At 42.2% G+C, this 24,298-nt stretch overlaps 1 protein-coding gene across 2 annotated transcripts in view; it reads left to right on the top strand.

Moving 5' to 3' along the window:
- Nucleotides 1–24,169, top strand: part of LOC129843310 (adhesion G protein-coupled receptor B3-like) — a 129,898-nt gene extending 105,729 nt beyond the window's left edge. The window contains exons 3-4 of one of the 2 annotated variants that reach the window (XM_055911937.1): nt 20,221–20,331; nt 23,898–24,169. In XM_055911937.1, the coding sequence (XP_055767912.1) occupies nt 20,221–20,331; nt 23,898–24,154 (368 nt within the window). In that variant the 3' untranslated portion in view covers nt 24,155–24,169. The remainder of the gene's footprint in view (nt 1–20,220; nt 20,332–23,897) is intronic. The other variant, XM_055911938.1, reaches the window with a different exon arrangement.
- Nucleotides 24,170–24,298: the final 129 nt, after the last annotated feature.

The following is a 24,298-nucleotide window of genomic DNA, read 5'->3' as shown; positions in this document are numbered from 1 at the left end:
TTCAACTGCTGTTTAGAATCTCTCTCAGCTTCAACTGCTGTTTAGAACCTCTCTCAGCTTCAACTACTGTTTAGAGCCTCTCTCAGTTTCAACTACTGTTTAGAGCCTCTCTCAGTTTCAACTACTGTTTAGAGCCTCTCTCAGCTTCAAATACTGTTTAGAGCAGGGGTGTCAAACATACCGCCCGCGGGCCGGAATCGGCCCCCAAGGAGGTTCGATCAGGCCCGCAGGATAATTTGAAAGTGGAAAAAATGCATAAAAGACATGGAATTAATATTTTTAATTCGCTGCAATTCATGGATTATCCGCTAAGGGGCGCACTCTTTCCATCAGAGTAGAAGACAAGCCGCATCACTGAGACAGACTGAAAACAGCAGACGGTATCAATGCGCCATCTGCTGCTTGTTACGACGTTGTTAATACCTTGGTCTCTACCTCTCCGCTACACCCTCATCAGCCAAAATGTCGTTATCCAAACGGAGAAAAGTAGATAAGGAGTGTAGAATTTTCAAAGAAAAATGGACCACGTCCTATTTATTTACAGAGATGCACGGAAAATCTTCGTGCTTGGTGTGTTTGCAACAAGTTTCGGTATTGAAGGAATATAATATTCGACGCCACTACGAGACTCATCACAGCGAAAAATATGACGGCTTGCAAGGACAACTGAGAAGAGATAAGATTAACGAATTGCTGGCGGGTCTGAGGAAACAGCAGTCAACTTTCATCCAGAGCCGAGAAGTCAGTGAAGCAGCGGTAAAAGCCAGCTACCTAATTGCTAGCGAAATAGCATTAGCATCGAAGCCGTATTCCGACGGTGACTTTGTTAAACGATGCATGATGAAGGCGGCTGAACTTGTATGTCCCGAGAAGCGACAAGCTTTTGCCAATATTAGCCTGACGAGGAATACTATAGCAGAGAGGATTTCGGAACTATCGGCAGATTTAGACAGTCAATTGAAACAGAGAGTCAAGTCATTTATTGCATTTTCCGTGGCAATTGACGAGAGCACTGACATCACAGACGTGGCCCAACTGGCCATATTTATTCGAGGAGTTGATGAGACATTGACTGTTACTGAAGAGTTTCTTGAGTTGGTGCCAATGATGGACACCACAACAGCCGAGGACATTTTCGGCTCTGTCGTTGCTGCATTGGACAGAGTTGGAGTGGACTGGTCCCGCGCTGTCAGCCTGGCTACAGACGGCGCGCCATCCATGGTCGGAAAGAAAGCAGGTGTCGCGACAAAGTTCAAAGACAAAGTACAAGCCCTTAATGGAGGAGATCGTTTCTGGACATTTCACTGTATTTTGCACCAGGAGGCATTGTGTTGCAAGTCGCTGAAAATGGACCACGTCATGGAGGTGGTTGTTCGCACTGTAAATTTCATCCGGTCCAGAGGTCTGAACCATCGTCAGTTTGACAAACTTCTCAGCGACAGCAACATTACCCACAGCCTGCCATACCACACTGAAGTGAGATGGTTAAGCCGAGGCGCTGTGCTGAGGCATTTCTTTGATCTACGAGAGGAAATCGGACAGTTCATGGAGAAAAAAGGAAAACCGGTGTTGGAATTACAATCTCAGGAATGGCTACGGGACCTTGCATTCTTGGTTGATATTACTGAACACTTGAACAATCTGAACAAAATGTTGCAAGGCCGCAAAAAAGTTGTCACACAGTTTTCTGACAACATACATGCATTTAAGTTGAAGCTGACTTTGTGGGAGATGCAACTGGCAAATGGCAACCCTGCTCATTTCCCCTGTCTGAGAGATGTGTGTGTGACCAGACCTGATGCGGACATGAAACGGTACAAAGACAAAATTGCAGGACTACTGCGGGAGTTTGAGAAACGTTTTCAGGTATTTGGTGAACTTGAGACAGAATTTTCAGTTTTTCGCTCACCTTTCACAGTTAAAGCTTCTGATCTGCCGGTCGAAATTCAGCTAGAGATAATTGATTTGCAGTGTGATGCAGATTTGAAGGGCAAATTTGCCTCTGTAGGTCTGGACAGATTTTATCAGTATCTACTACCAGGGTACCCCAAATTAACAACCCTGGCTGCTAAAATTTTGTGCATGTTTGGGACAACCTACCTTTGTGAACAAATTTTCTCAGTGATGAATATCAATAAAACAAAAATGCGTTCAAGGCTCACAAACAAGCACTTAAATGACATTCTGAAAGTGACAGCTAGTCAGGACATGACACCTGGTGTTGATGCACTTGTACAGGCCAAAAGATGCCAAGTTTCAGGAACAAATACAAGTCCAGACTAGACTAACACCTTTAAAATGCTGCCTTAGATACTGTTTGCATTGAAAGAATACAGCTCTGTGAAGATGAATCCTTACTGTGGTGATTTAAAAAATGTGCACTTTAATGTTAGTCAGCAGCTTCAAAACAAAAGTTGTGTGATGGAATTCTACTGTTCATACAACTCCATAAATTTTCAGTATGTATTGTATGTGTATGTATGTTTCATGTATGAAGTTTACAGATTTACAGGACAGGCGAACACTTTCTTCATTACACATTTAAAATCACTCTCCTTAGTTTGTAAGGTGTACGCAGGGATTACATTTAGATTTTATATGCGTATGTGTAAGTGGTTTAAAAATTCCTTTCTTTAAAAGTGCATTACTATATTTTTCAGTACCAATTAAAGTTTTGTGCCTTTGTACAATCAGTGGGATCAGTTGCAATGCATATTTGTGAATGATAAAAGTAAATTGCACATTTGTCTAAGGAAATATGAGGTGTTTCATGAAATGTTTTGTAAAAGGATAGTTCATTAAATTTCAATATTTTCCTAATGTTCTTGTGCTTCTTTACACCAAAACAAAGGAAAGACATGATATTTTGGTTATTTATAGCAGAGTATGGTATAATTTTAATGGTCCGGCCCACTTGACATCTCCCTAGGCCGTATGTGGCCCACGATGCGAAATGAGTTTGACACCCCTGGTTTAGAGCCTCTCTCAGCTTCAACTGCTGTTTAGAGCCTCTCTCAGCTTCAACTACTGTTTAGAACCTCTCTCAGTTTCAACTACTGTTTAGAGCCCCTCTCAGCTTCAACTACTGTTTAGAGCCTCTCTCAGCTTCAACTGCTGTTTAGAACCTCTCTCAGTTTCAACTACTGTTTAGAACCTCTCTCAGCTTCAACTACAGTTTAGAACCTCTCTCAGCTTCAACTACTGTTCAGAGCCTCTCAGCTTCAACTACTGTTTAGAACCTCTCTCAGCTTCAACTACTGTTTAGAACCTCTCTCAGCTTCAACTACAGTTTAGAACCTCTCTCAGCTTCAACTACAGTTTAGAACCTCTCTCAGCTTCAACTACAGTTTAGAACCTCTCTCAGCTTCAACTACTGTTCAGAGCCTCTCAGCTTCAACTACTGTTTAGAACCTCTCTCAGCTTCAACTACTGTTTAGAACCTCTCTCAGCTTCAACTACAGTTTAGAACCTCTCTCAGCTTCAACTACAGTTTAGAACCTCTCTCAGCTTCAACTACAGTTTAGAACCTCTCTCAGCTTCAACTACTGCTTAGAGCCTCTCTCAGCTACAACGACATACTGTAGATGCAGTAATAGCTTCAGTCTGCAATGGATTTTTAGCTCTCCTCAGAAATTGACCATTATTGTTATTATAGTTTTTTGGTGATCATATGTTAACTATAATGGTGATAAAAGACACAGACATGTACATAATACTTAGTCCAGTAGTTCACATCCATTGTAACAATAATTATATTTGTTCATTTGTTTATCTTGACACTCTTATTATACTAGGTTCCCCGTATTTACACAATACTGTTCTGAGCCCAAGATGCAGTTGTTGCACCACCTTTCTGATTGGCCTTGGATTTGTTTGCATCCCAAATGGCACCCTATTCCCTTCGGAGTAAATAAGTGCTACTTTTGAAATAAGTAAGTGCACTTAATAGGGAATAGGGTGCCATGTGGGAAGCATCCGTTGAGTCATTACATTAGGGGAGTCAGCTGACAGGAAATGAACAGATGGTCATGAGGAATATGATGGATAATTATGCATCTCAGGGGATCACTGGTCAATTGTGTCTGATTCCGTGCAACCCCCTCATTTTGTTAATGATGGACTAATCTTGCTTTTTTTTAGATAGGCCCAAGCATATGGTACTGTCCATGGAAGAGGGTTCCTGTAATGGCTATGTAGATTAGTGGAGTTGGACCACAGCTTTATAGATGTTGGTGTTGAATCTCTAGCTGCAGCAGGCCTACAGGGTGGGGATGTTATCGGTTACAGACGCATAGGGGACAGGGCTCTGCTGACTGTGTAGGTGTGTGATATGAAAACCTATTCTGAAATCAGCTGGCCGTAACCAAGATCGGGGAATCAAATGTTACAATATGTATAAGTCGCTGGACCATAAAACAGGTTATTTCTCACGGTAGAGGTACACGTAAGACCTTCGCCACTCAGTTCTCCAAAAGGTATCGGATCCTCACTCTTTACCAGAAATCCAACTGTAAAGAACCAACATGTTCTCAGATGGAATTTAATTTAGTGGAATCAGGAGGTTCAGTCTTGTTTTCATAGACACGGTTTGAAATAGTCCTGGAGATGTCCGTAAGGGTCTGTGAAACCAGTTGTAAATAAACAATCTCCTATAAACTTGACTTATCACCCACTTTTCAGTAGACTCTCTCCCTCAGTAGTTATGTCTGCTGAGAACTGGTGCTTCCGCTGCTAAGACTGACAGACTGACAGACAGACTGACAGACAGACTGACTGAGGAGGAAGAGGTATCCCTATCACTCCCTTCTCGTTTGGAGCCCTGTAGCTTATTCCTCCGTCTATCCTCCATCCTCTATTCCGGGAGCTCCTACTCTTCAAACTGCAGCAGTAATTAATAGTTCTCATTAAGAGCTGAATTTGTGACAGCCTTACAGACAGTCAGTCAGCCAGACAGTCATGAGGATGGAGCTGTGGCAGGGAAGGGAATGGAGGAAAAGAGAGGAGAGGAGGATATAAGGGGAGCTGAAGAGGGGGAGGAGAGGAGAGAGGAGAGGAGTCAGCCAGCCAGGCATGAGGATGGAGCTGGGCCAGGGAAGGGAATGGAGGAGAAGAGAGGAGAGGAGGATATAAGGAGAGGAGCATGGAGGAGTGGGAAGAGGAGGAGAGACAGTCAGTCCAGCAGGGGCAGAGCTGGGGCTAGGCAAGAGAAGGGAATAGAGGAGAAGAGATGAGAGGAGCGGAGGAGAGGAACAGAGGGAGGTGCATCCCCTGATGGAAGCTGCTCATAAGGACCTCCTCTGAGTAAAGGCTCATTTCATGCAAGGTTAGACACATCCATCATCCGCCTCATCGGCTAAGAGGCCAGGCTTTGACTGCCTCTCAGTAAAATTACACATGGAACACGTCCGCACACACACACTGTTGAAGGTGGACCTGCAAATGAAATGTCTCTCACATAGAGGGGAGGTCTCTCTGGGGCTCAGGAGATCATAGGCTTAGTGTTAATACCTAGTCCTGGTTGCAGTCAGTGGATAACAGTCATAAAGCCATGACAACGGTTCTAGACGCTGGGACTCATTTTGTCCCAGATATTCATTACCTGTGATCAGATATCTTGTTACTCACTACCTGTGATCAGCCATCTTGATACTCACTACCTGTGATCAGCCATCTTGATACTCACTACCTGTGATCAGCCATCTTGATACTCACTACCTGTGATCAGATATCTTGTTACTCACTAGCTGTGATCAGCCATCTTGTTACTCACTACCTGTGATCAGCCATCTTGATACTCACTACCTGTGATCAGCCATCTTGATACTCACTACCTAGGATCAGATATCTTGTTACTCACTACCTGTGATCAGCCATCTTGATACTCACTACCTGTGATCAGCCATCTTGATACTCATTACCTGTGATCAGACATCTTGATACTCACTACCTGTGATCAGCCATCTTGTTACTCACTACCTGTGATCAGCCATCTTGTTACTCACTACCTGTGATCAGCCATCTTGATACTCATTACCTGTGATCAGCCATCTTGATACTCACTACCTGTGATCAGCCATCTTGATACTCACTACCTGTGATCAGCCATCTTGATACTCACTACCTGTGATCAGCCATCTTGATACTCACTACCTGTGATCAGCCATCTTGATACTCACTACCTGTGATCAGCCATCTTGATACGCATTACCTGTGATCAGACATCTTGATACTCACTACCTGTGATCAGCCATCTTGATACTCACTACCTGTGATCAGCCATCTTGATACTCACTACCTGTGATCAGCCATCTTGATACGCATTACCTGTGATCAGCCATCTTGATACTCACTACCTGTGATCAGCCATCTTGATACTCATTACCTGTGATCAGACATCTTGATACTCACTACCTGTGATCAGCCATCTTGATACTCACTACCTGTGATCAGCCATCTTGACACTCACTACCTGTGATCAGCCATCTTGATACTCACTACCTGTGATCAGCCATCTTGATACGCATTACCTGTGATCAGCCATCTTGATACTCACTACCTGTGATCAACCATCTTGATACTCATTACCTGTGATCAGCCATCTTGACACTCACTACCTGCGATCAGACATCTTGATACTCACTACCTGTGATCAGTCATCTTGACACTCACTACCTGTGATCAGCCATCTTGTTACCCACTACCTGGGATCAGCCATCTTGATACTCATTACCTGTGATCCGACATATTGATACTCATTACCTGTGATCAGACATCTTGATACTCACTACCTGTGATCAGACATCTTGACATCTGGCCATTGTGTAAGTGAGGAATGTGATGGGTATAGACTGTAGATCAACAGTCAATGAATCAATTGATCAGTGATTAGATTCTTCCTTGTTAACAGTTCATTTGTTATGTGTGATGATTGTGATGTAATGTGTTGTACAGTGCTGAGTTGGTCAAATGTTTGAATGGAACATAGTGTTTTAGACAAAAATCACTACCACTAATATCAGATGTGGGTAGACCCCCCCCCCCCACACACACACACACATACACACACACTCACATATCACACACACACACTCACATATCACACACACACACACACTCACATATCACACACACACACACACACACACACACGCACACATACACACACACACTCACATATCACACACACACACACACACTCACATATCACACACACACACACACACACACACACACACACGCACACATACACACACACACACTCACACACACTCACACTCACATATGCAGACACACCCACACACAGATGTGACTTGTTTATCAAGATGAGTGTCACTGATGGTAACGTCTGTCTCTCTGCTATCTGGCTCCATCCTTCTCTCTCTCTGTCCACCACATCCATTCTATTCTGCAGGGTAGGCAGGCAGTCAGACTGAATGGAAAGTGATTGCCCACCGCCAGGGATGGGGGCGGACAGCATGAAGAAGTGGCTCTCCTACCTTAAAGCTTCTGCCCAACAGAATCACAGCGTAAATGAAATTAAAAACAGACTGGACTAAACCATACGTCCCAGTCGGGGAATGGAGTGCAGAGCTACTGTAGCTAAGTGATGGGAAACTGCTGTTGGGACAGAGATACTATAGCTACTGCTGTTGGGGCAGAGATACTGTAGCTAAGTGATGGGAAACTGCTGTTGGGACAGAGATACTGTAGCTAAGTGATGGGAAACTGCTGTTGGGACAGAGATACTGTAGCTAAGTGATGGGAAACTGCTGTTGGGACAGAGATACTGTAGCTAAGTGATGGGAAACTGCTGATGGGACAGAGATACTGTAGCTAAGTGATGGGAAACTGCTGTTGGGACAGAGATACTGTAGCTAAGTGATGGGAAACTGCTGTTGGGACAGAGATACTGTAGCTAAGTGATGGGAAACTGCTGTTGGGACAGAGATACTGTAGCTAAGTGATGGGAAACTGCTGTTGGGACAGAGATACTGTAGCTAAGTGATGGGAAACTGCTGTTGGGGCAGAGATACTGTAGCTAAGTGATGGGAAACTACTGTTGGGACAGAGATACTGTAGCTAAGTGATGGGAAACTGCTGTTGGGACAGAGATACTGTAGCTAAGTGATGGGAAACTGCTGTTGGGACAGAGATACTGTAGCTAAGTGATGGGAAACTACTGTTGGGACAGAGATACTGTAGCTAAGTGATGGGAAACTGCTGTTGGGACAGAGATACTGTAGATACTGCTGTTGGGGCAGAGATACTGTAGCTACTGCTGTTGGGGCAGAGATACTGTAGCTAAGTGATGGGAAACTGCTGTTGGGACAGAGATACTGTAGCTAAGTGATGGGAAACTGCTGTTGGGACAGAGATACTGTAGCTACTGCTGTTGGGGCAGAGATACTGTAGCTACTGCTGTTGGGTCAGAGATACTGTAGCTAAGTGATGGGAAACTGCTGTTGGGACAGAGATACTGTAGCTAAGTGATGGGAAACTGCTGTTGGGACAGAGATACTGTAGCTAAGTGATGGGAAACTGCTGTTGAGACAGAGATACTGTAGCTAAGTGATGGGAAACTACTGTTGGGACAGAGATACTGTAGCTAAGTGATGGGAAACTGCTGTTGGGGCAGAGATACTGTAGCTAAGTGATGGGAAACTGCTGTTGGGACAGAAGTCAATGGAAGAGTCAAACATGAGAGCAGTAGCTAGCTATAGACAATAAAAGAAGAGGACATGTATAGAGTGGTGTAGAGGTGCAGTCTAGACCCGTGTTGTATTTGTGTGGAAGTAGTGGGTATAAGGTAGAAATCCATTCAGTTCACTGATCTATTTCATTTTGGGAATCGTGTTAACCCATTTGTTCTCTGAATTACCCTCTTATTTAACCATGAGGCTCAGGATTCAACCATCTGTTTTTACCACTACTTCCCTGGTCACATGATGAATGGGGATTACAGAGAAAGGGTTTTGGTCTGGTTCTCTATGAGGGACGTTGGGGAACAAGGGAATCTCCCAGTTGATCGTAATTCATAGGCCATTAAACAATACGAGGACCATATGGGTATATCAGCCATGTCCACTGAGCTTCCTGTTCAGGTGTGTCCACTGAGCATAATGTTCAGCCATGTCCACTGAGCTTCCTGTTCAGGTGTGTCCACTGAGCATAATGTTCAGGCATGTCCACTGAGCTTCCTGTTCAGGTGTGTCCACTGAGCATAATGTTCAGGCATGTCCACTGAGCTTCCTTTTCAGGTGTGTCCACTGAGCTTCCTGTTCAGCCATGTCCACTGAGCTTCCTGTTCAGCCATGTCCACTGAGCTTCCTGTTCAGCCATGTCCACTGAGTTTCCTGTTCAGCCATGTCCACTGAGCTTCCTGTTTAGCCATGTCCACTGAGCTTTATGATAAATAAATAAAACAAATTAAAATCTCAGTTTTTAGAGCAAAGGGTACTTGCAATTCCCAGATAGCGGGTTCGATTCCTGCGACCACCCAGTCTCTTTGGATAAAAGTGTCTGCTAAATGGCATTTTCTACACATTATATTCATGTGTGGATGAACATGTGCCTCTCCTAAACATTACCACTGTTATCTGAAGGAGACTGATCATGGCCAATCCAATATTGACATCTAGCCCCTAAACCAAATGGACACATTTCAATATCACCACAACACCGTTATCAACATTCAATGATTTTGTATGTTGTAATCATGGTTTTATCTGTGACCATGCAATCAGTCATCTATAATGATGCCGTAATCATTGGTATAGTAACAAATTACAGGCCATGAACTCATCATTTATTCCATAAAAAATCATGTAAAAGCATGTCACATAAAATGGCCCCCAATCTAGCAGATACCAAAAACAAAACATATATAACCTTAACCTAAACCATAGATAGGTATATATTTGACTTTCTTGCGTGTTAGGCACGCAACGTAATGCTGATAGGAAGGTAGGTTTGTCCTTGAATGCTGATAGTGATGTAGGGTTGTCCTTGAATGCTGATAATAAGGTAGGGTCGTCCTTGAATGCTGATAGTGATGTAGGGTTGTCCTTGAATGCTGATAGTAAGGTAGGGTCGTCCTTGAATGTTGATAGTAATGTAGGGTTGTCCTTGAATGTTGATATTAAGGTAGGGTTGTCCTTGAATGCTGATAGTGATGTAGGGTTGTCCTTGAATGCTGATAGTAAGGTAGGGTTGTCCTTGACAACTGATAGTAAGGTAGGGTTGTCCTTGACAACTGATAGTAAGGTAGGGTTGTCCTTGAATACTGATAATAAGGTAGGGTTGTCCTTGAATGCTTATAGTAAGGTAGGGTTGTCCTTGACAACTAATAGTAAGGTAGGGTTGTCCTTGAATGCTAATAATAAGGTAGGATTGTCCTTGAATGCTGATAGTAAGGTAGGGTTGTCCTTGACAACTGATAGTAAGGTAGGGTTGTCCTTGACAACTGATAGTAATGTAGGGTTGTCCTTGAATGCTGATAGTAAGGTAGGGTTGTCCTTGACAACTGATAGTAAGGTAGGGTTGTCCTTGAATGCTGAAAATAAGGCAGGGTTGTCCTCGAATGCTGATAATAAGGTAGGGTTGTCCTTGACAACTGATAGTAATGTAGGGTTGTCCTTGAATGCTGATAGTAAGGTAGGGTTGTCCTTGAATGCTGATAGTAAGGTAGGGTTGTCCTTGAATGCTGATAGTAATGTAGGGTTGTCCTTGAATGCTGATAGTAAGGTAGGGTTGTCCTTGAATGCTGATAATAAGGTAGGGTTGTCCTTGAATGCTGATAGTAATGTAGGGTTGTCCTTGAATGCTGATAGTAAGGTAGGGTTGTCCTTGACAACTGATAATAAGGTAGGGTTGTCCTTGACAACTGATAATACGGTAGGTTTGTCCTTGAATGCTGTTAGTAAGGTAGGGTTGTCCTTGAATGCTGATAGTGATGTAGGGTTGTCCTTGAATGCTGATAGTGATGTAGGGTTGTCCTTGAATGCTGTTAGCAAGGTAGGGTTTTCCTTGAATGCTGATAGTAAGGTAGGGTTGTCCTTGAATGCTGATAAGAAGGTAGGGTTGTCCTTGACAACTGATATTAAGGTAGGGGTGTCCTTGACAACTGATAACAAGGTAGGGTTGTCCTTGAATGCTGTTAGTAAGGTAGGGTTGTCCTTGAATGCTGATAGTGATGTAGGGTTGTCCTTGAATGCTGTTAGTAAGGTAGGGTTGTCCTTGAATGCTGATAGTAAGGTAGGGTTGTCCTTGAATGCTGATAGTGATGTAGGGTTGTCCTTGAGTGCTGATAGTGATGTAGGGTTGTCCTTGAATGCTGATAGTAAGGTAGGGTTGTCCTTGAATGATGATAATAATGTAGGGTTGTCCTTGACAACTGATAGTAAGGTAGGGTTGTCCTTGAATGCTGATAGTATTGTAGGGTTGTCCTTGAATGCTGATAGTAAGGTAGGGTTGTCCTTGAATGCTGATAATAAGGCAGGGTTGCCCTTGAATGCTGATAGTAAGGTAGGGTTGTCCTTGACAACTGATAGTAAGGTAGGGTTGTCCTTGAATGCTGATAGTAATGTAGGGTTGTCCTTGAATGCTGATAATAAGGTAGGGTTGTCCTTGAATGCTGATAGTGATGTAGGGTTGTCCTTGAATGCTGATAGTGAGGTAGGTTTGTCCTTGAATGCTGATAATAAGTTAGGGTTGTCCTTGAATGCTGATAATAAGGTAGGGTCGTCCTTGAATGCTGATAGTGATGTAGGGTTGTCCTTGAATGCTGATAGTAAGGTAGGGTCGTCCTTGAATGTTGATAGTAATGTAGGGTTGTCCTTGAATGTTGATATTAAGGTAGGGTTGTCCTTGAATGCTGATAGTGATGTAGGGTTGTCCTTGAATGCTGATAGTAAGGTAGGGTTGTCCTTGACAACTGATAGTAAGGTAGGGTTGTCCTTGACAACTGATAGTAAGGTAGGGTTGTCCTTGAATACTGATAATAAGGTAGGGTTGTCCTTGAATGCTTATAGTAAGGTAGGGTTGTCCTTGACAACTAATAGTAAGGTAGGGTTGTCCTTGAATGCTAATAATAAGGTAGGATTGTCCTTGAATGCTGATAGTAAGGTAGGGTTGTCCTTGACAACTGATAGTAAGGTAGGGTTGTCCTTGACAACTGATAGTAATGTAGGGTTGTCCTTGAATGCTGATAGTAAGGTAGGGTTGTCCTTGACAACTGATAGTAAGGTAGGGTTGTCCTTGAATGCTGAAAATAAGGCAGGGTTGTCCTCGAATGCTGATAATAAGGTAGGGTTGTCCTTGACAACTGATAGTAATGTAGGGTTGTCCTTGAATGCTGATAGTAAGGTAGGGTTGTCCTTGAATGCTGATAGTAAGGTAGGGTTGTCCTTGAATGCTGATAGTAATGTAGGGTTGTCCTTGAATGCTGATAGTAAGGTAGGGTTGTCCTTGAATGCTGATAATAAGGTAGGGTTGTCCTTGAATGCTGATAGTAATGTAGGGTTGTCCTTGAATGCTGATAGTAAGGTAGGGTTGTCCTTGACAACTGATAATAAGGTAGGGTTGTCCTTGACAACTGATAATACGGTAGGTTTGTCCTTGAATGCTGTTAGTAAGGTAGGGTTGTCCTTGAATGCTGATAGTGATGTAGGGTTGTCCTTGAATGCTGATAGTGATGTAGGGTTGTCCTTGAATGCTGTTAGCAAGGTAGGGTTTTCCTTGAATGCTGATAGTAAGGTAGGGTTGTCCTTGAATGCTGATAAGAAGGTAGGGTTGTCCTTGACAACTGATATTAAGGTAGGGGTGTCCTTGACAACTGATAACAAGGTAGGGTTGTCCTTGAATGCTGTTAGTAAGGTAGGGTTGTCCTTGAATGCTGATAGTGATGTAGGGTTGTCCTTGAATGCTGTTAGTAAGGTAGGGTTGTCCTTGAATGCTGATAGTAAGGTAGGGTTGTCCTTGAATGCTGATAGTGATGTAGGGTTGTCCTTGAGTGCTGATAGTGATGTAGGGTTGTCCTTGAATGCTGATAGTAAGGTAGGGTTGTCCTTGAATGATGATAATAATGTAGGGTTGTCCTTGACAACTGATAGTAAGGTAGGGTTGTCCTTGAATGCTGATAGTATTGTAGGGTTGTCCTTGAATGCTGATAGTAAGGTAGGGTTGTCCTTGAATGCTGATAATAAGGCAGGGTTGCCCTTGAATGCTGATAGTAAGGTAGGGTTGTCCTTGACAACTGATAGTAAGGTAGGGTTGTCCTTGAATGCTGATAGTAATGTAGGGTTGTCCTTGAATGCTGATAATAAGGTAGGGTTGTCCTTGAATGCTGATAGTGATGTAGGGTTGTCCTTGAATGCTGATAGTGAGGTAGGTTTGTCCTTGAATGCTGATAATAAGTTAGGGTTGTCCTTGAATGCTGATAGTAAGGTAGGGTTGTCCTTGAATGCTGATAGTGATGTAGGGTTGTCCTTGAATGCTGATAGTGATGTAGGGTTGTCCTTGAATGCTGTTAGTAAGGTAGGGTTGTCCTTGAATGCTGATAGTAAGGTAGGGTTTTCCTTGAATGCTGATAGTGATGTAGGGTTGTCCTTCATGTCATGTGGTTTATGAACTGATACACAAAACGACACTGGATTCAGTTTTTCAATTTTCAATTATCAATAAATTTCAATTATCAAAATTCTTTCAACCAATAGACTGTTATACTGTATACAGTGTATGGAGGAATACACTCTTCCCAGCTCTGCACATTATGCTGCAAAGAGTCAGAATCATTCGATCATAGGTTCAGAACTTTTGTGAAACAGCACAGTTGAAATATATATGGCAAATAGAAATCAAACCTGGATGGTGTTAAGAGATAGATGGGAGGGTTGAGGGTAGTTGAAGGATGGGACTGGATGGTGTTAAGAGATAGATGGGAGGATTGAGGGTAGTTGAAGGATGGGACTGGATGGTGTTAAGAGATAGATGGGAGGATTGAGGGTAGTTGAAGGATGGGACTGGATGGTGTTCAGAGATAGATGGGAGGGTTGAGGGTAGTTGAAGGATGGGACTGGATGGTGTTCAGAGATAGATGGGAGGGTTGAGGGTAGTTGAAGGATGGGACTGGATGGTGTTCAGAGATAGATGGGAGGGTTGAGTGGAGCTGAAGGATGGGACTGGATGGTGTTTAGAGATAGATGGGAGGGTTGAGGGTAGTTGAAGGATGGGACTGGATGGTGTTCAGAGATAGATGGGAGGGTTGAGTGGAGCTGAAGGATGGGACTGGATGGTGTTCAGAGATAGATGGGAGGGTTGAGGGTAGTTGAAGGATGGGGCTGGATGGTGTTCAGAGATAGATGGGAGGGTTGGGGGTAGTTGAAGGATGGGACTGGATGGTGTTCAGAGATAGATGGGAGGGTTGAGGGTAGTTGAAGGATGGGGCTGGATGGTGTTCAGAGATAGATGGGAGGGTTGAGGGTAGTTGAAGGATGGGACTGGATGGTGTTCAGAGATAGATGGGAGGGTTGAGTGGAGCTGAAGGATGGGACTGGATGGTGTTCAGAGATAAATGGGAGGGTTGAGGGTAGTTGAAGGATGGGACTGGATGGTGTTCAGAGATAGATGGGAGGGTTGAGTGGAGCTGAAGGTCGGGACTGGATGGTGTTCAGAGATAGATGGGAGGGTTGAGGGTAGTTGAAGGATGGGACTGGATGGTGTTCAGAGATAGATGGGAGGGTTGAGGTTAGTTGAAGGATGGGACTGGATGGTGTTCAGAGATAGATGGGAGGGTTGAGGGTAGTTGAAGGATGGGACTGGATGGTGTTCAGAGATAGATGGGAGGGTTGAGGGTAGTTGATGGATGGGACTAAAAACAAACAAAAGATAACTAATGTAAATATACTGTGTCTGTAAAATGGATATAGTATGTATAAGCAGGAAGTAGAAGTCTAAGTGTTGTTGTCCATTAGTTTCCTCCCCATTAGGGGTGGGGTGGTAGGGTAAGGGGAAAATAATAAAGCAAAAGATATTTAAAAAAAAAACATATATATATATGAAATGTATATTTACACCCCAAAATATATGGGGGATTGGAAATGATGCAGACAATTGATGGAAGCCACAACCTATCTGCAATATTAAAGGTGAGGGGTTTTCCTTGAATGCCACCCAATCATCTCCCTGTATACAGTACAGATGTATCTTCATAGCACAGTCACACCTACATTATAAGATCCTGACTGAGAGCCACCATAAACATATCCCCTGGTCAGCACTTCTTCCGTCTCTCCTCTTACCTCTACTATTAATGGACGTAGACAGTAACAACTGTAATGTTGTGCTGTACCATCTTCAGGACTGTAAACCATGGCTGTGTCCCAAATGGGACCCTTTCTCTATTTAGTGTACCAAAGGGCTCTGGTCAAAAGAACTGCACTACATAGGGAATAGGTTGCCATTTGGGAAACACACCATGCTTTGGCAGTCTGTTGGTGTCATTGAGGTTAACCTTCGGTTGCTACTTGGGATTTGCATGTGAAATCAGGTAACGGATTACTTATTGTACAGCAGACCTGGGGTGAAATACTCTTCGAAATCTTTCGAAAATACTTTCAGCATTTGCCTTTGCCTTTAGGGGCTAGGTGGATGAGGTTTGCAGTTTTGGGACTATTCTGTTGGTCTATTAAGCCAGGCCAACTCAGTCAAGCAGAGATGAAGTGTCTGAAATGTTTTCCATTAGTACTTGAACCCAGGTCTGCTGTGCAATATTGAAGACAGATTTAAGTGGATTATTTTAGCTAATAGCATTCCCAGCCATCACCATCTCTGTGTGAGCGTTTTTCTTTTCTTCATGACAATACTTCTCTTTTGCTGGCTCTTGGCTCGTGGATGTATTGTCTTCTGAAGTGGATGTTAAGATGGCATCATGCTATTCAGTCATTACTGACTTTGGGACTAGAAATCTATGTAGGCGTATAATGACTTCCCTACCATTGTACAGTATATGCCACCGCTGTAAATAACAAACCTGCTTCTTTTTAAAGTACTTTGACCCCTAGCTAATAGCGATACTGTTGAAAATGGTGTAAATACATACAACCTTAAAATGGCAGCACGTTGCTGTACAACACGGTTTGAAGTGAGTCGATGTAGGTGAGATACCTGAAGAATGCTAACAGGAAAATCCATCCACTCCCATCCGTTTCCATGCAACAATGATAATGTTAAATACACTACTAAGCCATATTTTGGGCCGCTGACCCCGTACTGCAGATCCACAGATGATTTGGTAGTTATCCATAAAACGAGTTCAAATTGTAATTTGTCTGATCCAGCCCTTTAAGAACAGGCATCGATGTAATGTTTTTTTGAATAGCCTTTTGAATATCTTGGACCTTGACTACTGTGCAGCGCCTGCTCTTCAATTCTACCTCACTGTGCTTATGCTGCACCACATTTCCATGGTACCCTGTTTTTGCTTTGTGCTCTGCGCTGCTCTGCTCTGTCCGCTCTCCCCTACCTACCTGGACTGTATTGATGCACTGCTAGCCTTTCACAATATATAATAGCGTATAAATCCACAAGCAACACATCATCATCTGTAAGCTGCGGGAGCAAAAGATGGCTCAGTCCATTGCTTTTCGGGATTGGGTTATTGTCTGAGTAAGGCGCAGAGAGAGAGAGAGGGGGAGAGAGGGAGGGAGAGAGGGAGGGAGAGAGGGAGGGAGAGAGGGGGAGGGAGGGAGGGAGGGAGGAGAGAGAGAGAGAGAGAGAGAGAGAGAGAGAGAGAGAGAGAGAGAGAGAGAGAGAGAGAGAGAGAGAGAGAGAGAGAGAGAGAGAGAGAGAGAGAGAGAGAGAGAGAGAGAGAGAGAGAGAGAGAGAGAGAGAGAGAGGTCGATCCATTCCCATCAAGTATCTGGGACAATGTTCCGATAGCTAGGTGTCTGGCCTGGTCTGGTCAGACTTTAATCTAGATAGTGACTATCACCATTCATCACCAGAGGTAACTCAGGTCATTGAGATGTGGTTCAGTCCATCGTACCCAGACTCTTTGAAAACCATTGATGTGATGTGGTTTTGACGAGGCATTGGAGCTCACACACACACACACACACACACACACACACACACACACACACACACACACACACACACACACACACACACACACACACACACACACACACACACACACACACACACACACACAGCTTGTGTAGTGTTGTTTCCTCTACTCGTCATCATATTAACAGAATGTTCCAGCACAAAAAGCCGTCACAAGGAACAAATGTGAGACAGTAAAAATAGATCATCATGTTTTCTTCCTGATTGACATGATACACAAAGTACTAAAGACAGAGATCAGGAACTTAAAATGTAAGAACACTAAAAGTAGTTATTTACAAACTAATTTTCTCCAAGTCAATAGTTCATTGTGAGGATTTTCCCCAAGTTTTGTGTGATTTTGGGGTTTATTACAAGTGAATTGAATGATATAATCGAGTTCTCGTTCTAAAAATGAGGTTATGCTGAAGTGCTGGTGAAATAACTTTGATTTAATTGTATTAACAATGTCCTTTAGTATAACCTGTTGAGGAAGAATGTGTTCAGTCTAGAACGTTACCTCAAGGTGCCTTAATATTCTAGATGTCTTTAAAGATGATGGATGTAGTCCAGGAAACCCTTAGCAACCCACGATTAGTCAGACTTTATAATGTGTTTATTGAAATTGAATCAAACAGGTTGGAACAGGAGGATGCAGCCAAGCTGCCGGGGAAAACATACACCCACATCAAGCTGTTTCACCCACTTGGTTCAAGTCAAGGGCAACGTTCCCCATCGATGTTCCTTCCTGGTTTTAGAAATGTGTCAGAGACCATTTAAGACAGCATTGAGACATCAGGAACATATACATTATGTATGTGACATGTCCTGGTGTATGGCGGTGATCATTAATCATCGTGATAACAGTCACGTCCCAGTTATTAACTCTCCAGGTTACCTTCTGCCAATGACTGGTTTCAGTACAACGTGTACTAATGGCCGCCTCATCAGAACAGCAGTGTGAACCAGATATGGAAACCTATACTCCTTCACAGTGCCTGAACCTTACTGTGCTGGCTCTGGTATTTCCCCCTCACATTGTCCGTTCCTGCACGGTTCCATCAGCTATGGAGACGGCAGGATGAGTAACCAGGATGAGTAACCAGGATGAGTAACCAGGATGAGTAACCAGGATGAGTAACCAGGATGAGAAACCAGGATGAGTAACCAGGATGAGTAACCAGGATGAGTAACCAGGATGAGTAACCAGGATGAGTAACCAGGATGAGAAACCAGGATGAGAAACCAGGAAGAGTAACCAGGAAGAGTAACCAGGAAGAGTAACCAGGAAGAGTAACCAGGATGAGAAACCAGGATGAGAAACCAGGAAGAGTAACCAGGAAGAGTAACCAGGAAGAGTAACCAGGATGAGAAACCAGGATGAGAAACCAGGATGAGAAACCAGGATGAGTAACCAGGCCAGCACAGTGCAGCTCAGCTTGGCTCGGCCTAGTAGTCTGAAAGGGGTTCTTTATATTGGTTTTTCAATACTCAGTGGTTCTTGGTTTTGGATTAATGCTAGTTCTGTTGTGATTCCCGATTAGTATCAAAAGCATGGCTGTGTTGTACTGGTACTTAGTTCCAGTCAGTGTGCTCTCTCCTCTTTGACACTGCCCACCCATACCCATCACACATACAGTACATTACCTACTGGGAGAAACACAGAATCAGATCTGAGAATGCAGACAATATGACCCCAAACATTCTCACTCCTCCAGACAATATGACCCCAAACATCCTCACTACTCCAGACAATATGACTCCAAACATCCTCACTCCTCCAGACAATATGACCCCAAACATCCTCACTAATCCAGACAATATGACCCCAAACATCCTCTCTCCTCCAGACAATATGACCCCAAACATCCTCACTACTCCAGACAATATGACCCCAAACATCCTCACTAATCCAGACAATATGACCCCAAACATCCTCTCTCCTCCAGACAATATGACCCCAAACATCCTCACTACTCCAGACAATATGACCCCAAACATCCTCACTACTCCAGACAATATGACCCCAAACATCCTCACTACTCCAGACAATATGACCCCAAACATCCTCACAGACGATGTTGTATGTATGGTTTACTCCACAGTACTAACACACACCTTCCATGTGAGGTATCTGTTGTGTAACACGTATCCCTGCAGTGCATACTACTCCAAACGGGTTGAAGAAAACACATACTCTATCTTTGCGTCGGCATGCTAGTCAAGTTTTTGAATAAAAAATTACATTTGTTTGCGAAATTTGTTACACCCCTTCACCGGGACTAAAAATCTATGTGGCCAAACACGTCGCATCACCCATGTATTAATGGACAACAACAAAGGGAGTAACAATTATAATGAGACAGCTCAGAATACATTTGTCAGTTAATAGAACTTATGATGTTAAATTATTATAAAGTGATTTCCCAGACTCAAAGGCTGTGTCCAAAATGGCACCCTATCACCTACATAGTGCACCACTATTGACCAGGGCCCATAGGGAACTATGTATGGAATAGGGTGCCATTTGGGATGGACAATATTCTACTGAGCTCAACTAATTACAAAAACAAAATGTCTGTAATCTGTTAAAGAAACTGTGGATCAATAGTATCATGTTATGTTCATGACCCTGACCCCCTCCTCTGTGGCTTCCAGATAGCTTACACATTTTTACTTTCATTTTGTTTCGGTTATTTCTTGGGGGGTGGTTTGGGGGTGGTAGAGATTGGGAGGGAGGGAGGGAGGGAGGCTTGAGGGACTATGGGAAGTAATAGTGTCTTATTAAAACCGATGTGGGCTTATTATATTTGCATGTATGCTATGTGTCTTAAGCTGTGCTTTTAAAGTCAATTAATACTACTCCCAACTCACCCCACGTTCGTTATAAATACGATGCATTGTTCCTTCTTATGCTTTAAAGTAAAAATGACAAGTTAAATATACATCTACATATTTAATCTTGTATGATCTTTGTTTCTAGCCATGTACAGTACTGCAGTTTTTCTACTACGCATCTATCTTTGAAAAACAGCTTGTAAAACATATTTTTTTTTGTCTCTGGAAGATTCCTACTGTTAAAGCCTAGCTTTCATTGAACCTCTATTCTGTCTCTAGAATATGGAATGATCGGCGAACATACTGTAAAAAGTCAGCGGCCCAGATCAGTCTTTGACACAAAGGCCCTGCAGGAGCAAGCTGAATCTACTAAATTTATGGCACAAACTGGTAATACAATAGTTATGTTTCTTTCACCTTTTATTTTGTTAACTATAAACTTAATTTCATCTAAGTCACTTACTTGCATGCTCTCTCTTGTGCTCCACCTTTTAGGTGACAATGTTCTGTATTTCTTAACCTCCTACCACCTCCTCCTTCTTCTGTTGCTATTCACATTAAAACCCACTAGACAAATGTTCCTGTTCCCTTTGAGTATTTACTTAGAATAACAACTATAATTGGGCTCCCTGGGTCTCTGTTCATTTGTTGTTACACAGCGAGTTGGCAACTGCATTACTCGTTTCTCAAATATTAAAGGGTAGGTAAAATTGTGCCCTGTCACAGTTAATAATATCCTTAAAAGTGTGCTTAATAACATTTGAAAAATGTCCTTCATCGACAACTCCTACTGCCTTCGGCAAGAGTGAAACGCATACTGAATAAAAAATGGGTTTGATAAATAATGTTTAATGTAAGATAAACAAAAATCTTAACTTAAACCAGTCGAATATACTAAAATATAGTGATGATTGTATCCATTCTAAAATTGCAGAAGGATATAAATTAATTGAAAAGCATTGTTATTGCTTCTCCAGTTCCATATAGAGGGTTTCTAGGCTCAATCCAAATGGACTGCGATAAAGACAATTCTTTTTTTTCTATTTTCTTCCCTTTTTCTTTCTAATTTCGTTGAGAAAAAAAATACATGTTTCTGGGTTCCGTTAATTGTTTGTTTCACTTTTAATTGTTTTTTAACCCAATTTCACCTCATTTGATGTTACTTTTAAATCTGTGACATTAATCAACACACCTGCTTTACTTTCATTTTAATTTGCAAATCCACTTTGTTGTTTACTAAATCCTAACAGCATGTCTTCATTCCAACACGCTGTGGGAGTATGTTATTTATCTCTTATGGACCCCATCACTTTGCTCTTCAGTTCTTCCATTCTTAGATTGTCTAATTGACTCTCCCTGTACTGCTTCATCTTACCAATTGATCCACCTTTCAAAGTCTATTATAATTCTGATCAGACCAATTATATGTAATAGGGTTTACAGTATATCCCTATTGGGTTGAATCAATCTATATCAGTCCTATTATACTGCAGCTTAGTGACACAATACAGAGGGAAATCTTCATAAGATTTCAATTACATAGAAATGTATTCAGAGCTGAAATTTCCAAATCTCTTATGCAAATAAAGCCTCGTTGAAATTGAACATCACACGTACATCTTAAACTGTAATCAAAATATTTGAATGTTGTCTTCTTGCTTTCTAACACACAACTAAGCTATCTTGGATTGTTCTATTCACCCTACCTACTTAGCTCAATGCCAAGGGTGCTAGCGTAACCAATGTTAGCATTTATTCAATTTATTCAGCATTTCATGGCTTTTCGATTTGTGACGTGATCATATTTTTGCATTGAAAGGCCTCACCCAGGACATACTGATGCATTGTTGACATTCTCTGTCAATAAGGCAATGCTTTTGTTATTGAGAATTACCACCTAACGGCACACACATAAGCAAATTCACTCCACATGTGTTAATATACAATCAGTGTATGAAGTTGTACCTCTAAGAATTAAACTGGTATACTTTGTGTACACTCCTAGAAAGAAGGTTTCCAAAAGGGTTCTTTGGCTGTCCCCATAGGAGAACCCTTTTTGGTTCCAGGTAGAGCCCTTTTGAGTTCCATGTAAAACCCTCTGTCGAAAGGTTTCTACCTGGAACCAAAAAGGGTTCTTCAAAGGGTTCTCATATGGGGACAGTCAAAGAATCCTTTTAGGTTCTAGAAACAACCTTTTTATCTAACTGTATGGTTCTAGAGACAGGTGACCAGTGTACATTTAAATATTCAGTATCAACAGTTAAAATATGTCATAACAGGAGTGTGACACACCAGCAGACCTTTTGTCACATTCTGCTGTTTGGAAAAAGAGTATTTTATGAACCCAATGCAAACTGGCACTGTGAATGTTACTTCCATGCAACAAGCTCCATGCAACAAGCTGTGATCTTCTGAATAAAATGAAAAGGGGAGTTTTTCTTCCCTCTCGTTTCCCTAGTACTCTTATGAAAAATATAAACTGGCAAAAAAAAAAAAAGTTTTCATAAATTGTGATCAAACACTAATTAATATGGGTTGGAGTTAGATCCTCTCTGGTTGTCTTGGAAACTGCAGTGAGGACTGTAGTGATGTAACACTGCTGTGGGATCCACACTAGACTTCTCCTTAACTAACTCTCCATTCAACTTTTATTTCACCAGTAGATGTCCTTCTTGCATGCAACCATGTTCTTTTACATTTTATAGAGCTTTATGAAACATTTGATTTGGTTTTATTGATGCATGTGTCAGTATGAAAGATGAAGATGAAATGATGTTACACCTTTTAGTCAGGTAAATGGCCAAATCCCTTATTGTGATCAGAAGTAACACTGGGGCCTGTGATGTGGAGCTTTGCTGTGATCTTTGAATAAATGTGCTTCAGACTAAATCTGACAAATGCTTAGTGTCAATTATGATCCATCCGTACAGTTCCTCCAAACCATTTGGAACTTTACTATGATCCATCCGTACAGTTCCTCCAAACCATTTGGAACTTTACTATGATCCATCTATACAGTTCCTCCAAACCATTTGGACTTTACTATGATCCATCTGTAGAGTTCCTCCAAACCATTTGGGACTTTACTATGATCCATCTGTACAGTTCCTCCAAACCATTTGGGACTTTACTATGATCCATCTGTAGAGTTCCTCCAAACCATTTGGACTTTACTATGATGCATCTGTACAGTTCCTCCAAACCATTTGGACTTTACTATGATCCATCTGTAGAGTTCCTCCAAACCATTTGGGACTTTACTATGATCCATCTGTACAGTTCCTCCAAACCATTTGGACTTTACTATGATCCATCTGTACAGTTCCTCCAATCAATTTGTACTTTACTATGATGCATCTGTACAGTTCCTCCAAACCATTTGTACTTTACTATGATGCATCTGTACAGTTCCTCCAATCAATTTGTACTTTACTATGATGCATCTGTACAGTTCCTCCAAACCATTTGTACTTTACTATGACACAATAAGATTTTTTTTTTCTACTTGAGACTCCGTTCAGGGGAGCCAGACAAGGTTTTTGAACAAACAGCTTTTTGACCAATTACTAGTCATAAAGGTTCTTGTTCCCTGCAATCACAATACAACAACACTTACAAAATGATGAATGGGAAGTCAAAGGAACTGGATCAAGAGATATGGGGCCAATGACAAACAGAGTCGTGGTCTTCTCTCTTATTAATCATTTATCAAAGATCACATGAAGGTAAAACATGTCTATTTAGTTAAATATTAAAGTCAACTAGGTTAATATCCCTCCCTATTAACGTAGCTTCGGGTTTCGAATAACTCCTCCCCGATTGCTCTACCTTGAAACCCCACCCCAGCACAAAGCTCCACCCCAGTATAGCCCTGCCCCCTGTAGCCCCACCCCCTGGGCTGATCATGTGACCGTGTTGCTGCATTTAACTGGTGTCACCCTTCTCCCTCTACACAGGTGAATCTGGTGCAGAGGAGTGGTCCCAGTGGAGCTCATGCTCAGTTTCATGCGGCCAAGGGTCGCAGGTGCGAACAAGAACATGTGCTTCACCGTATGGAACTCACTGCAGCGGCCCTTTAAGAGAGTCAAGGGTTTGCAATAACACTGTCCCCTGTCCAGGTAGTAATAGCTGCAGCATTATTACTTTACTTGTTATAACGTCTTTCTCCTTCACCCTTCATTGTTCTATGTGTGCATTGTTGTGCTTGCTTTGAATTGATCATCAAACCAATGCTTATGTTACTGTTTAGTTTGACCTTTTAACTAGTCTATTTGGTTATATTCTTATTACTTAATATTATTATTTCATGTATTATTATTATTATTATTGTTAGACATCTATTATCTGATGATGCTTT

Source organism: Salvelinus fontinalis, unplaced genomic scaffold (genome assembly GCF_029448725.1).
Source record: "Salvelinus fontinalis isolate EN_2023a unplaced genomic scaffold, ASM2944872v1 scaffold_0109, whole genome shotgun sequence".
NCBI lineage: Eukaryota > Metazoa > Chordata > Actinopteri > Salmoniformes > Salmonidae > Salvelinus > Salvelinus fontinalis.
This window is presented reverse-complemented; position numbering and strand designations above follow the sequence as displayed.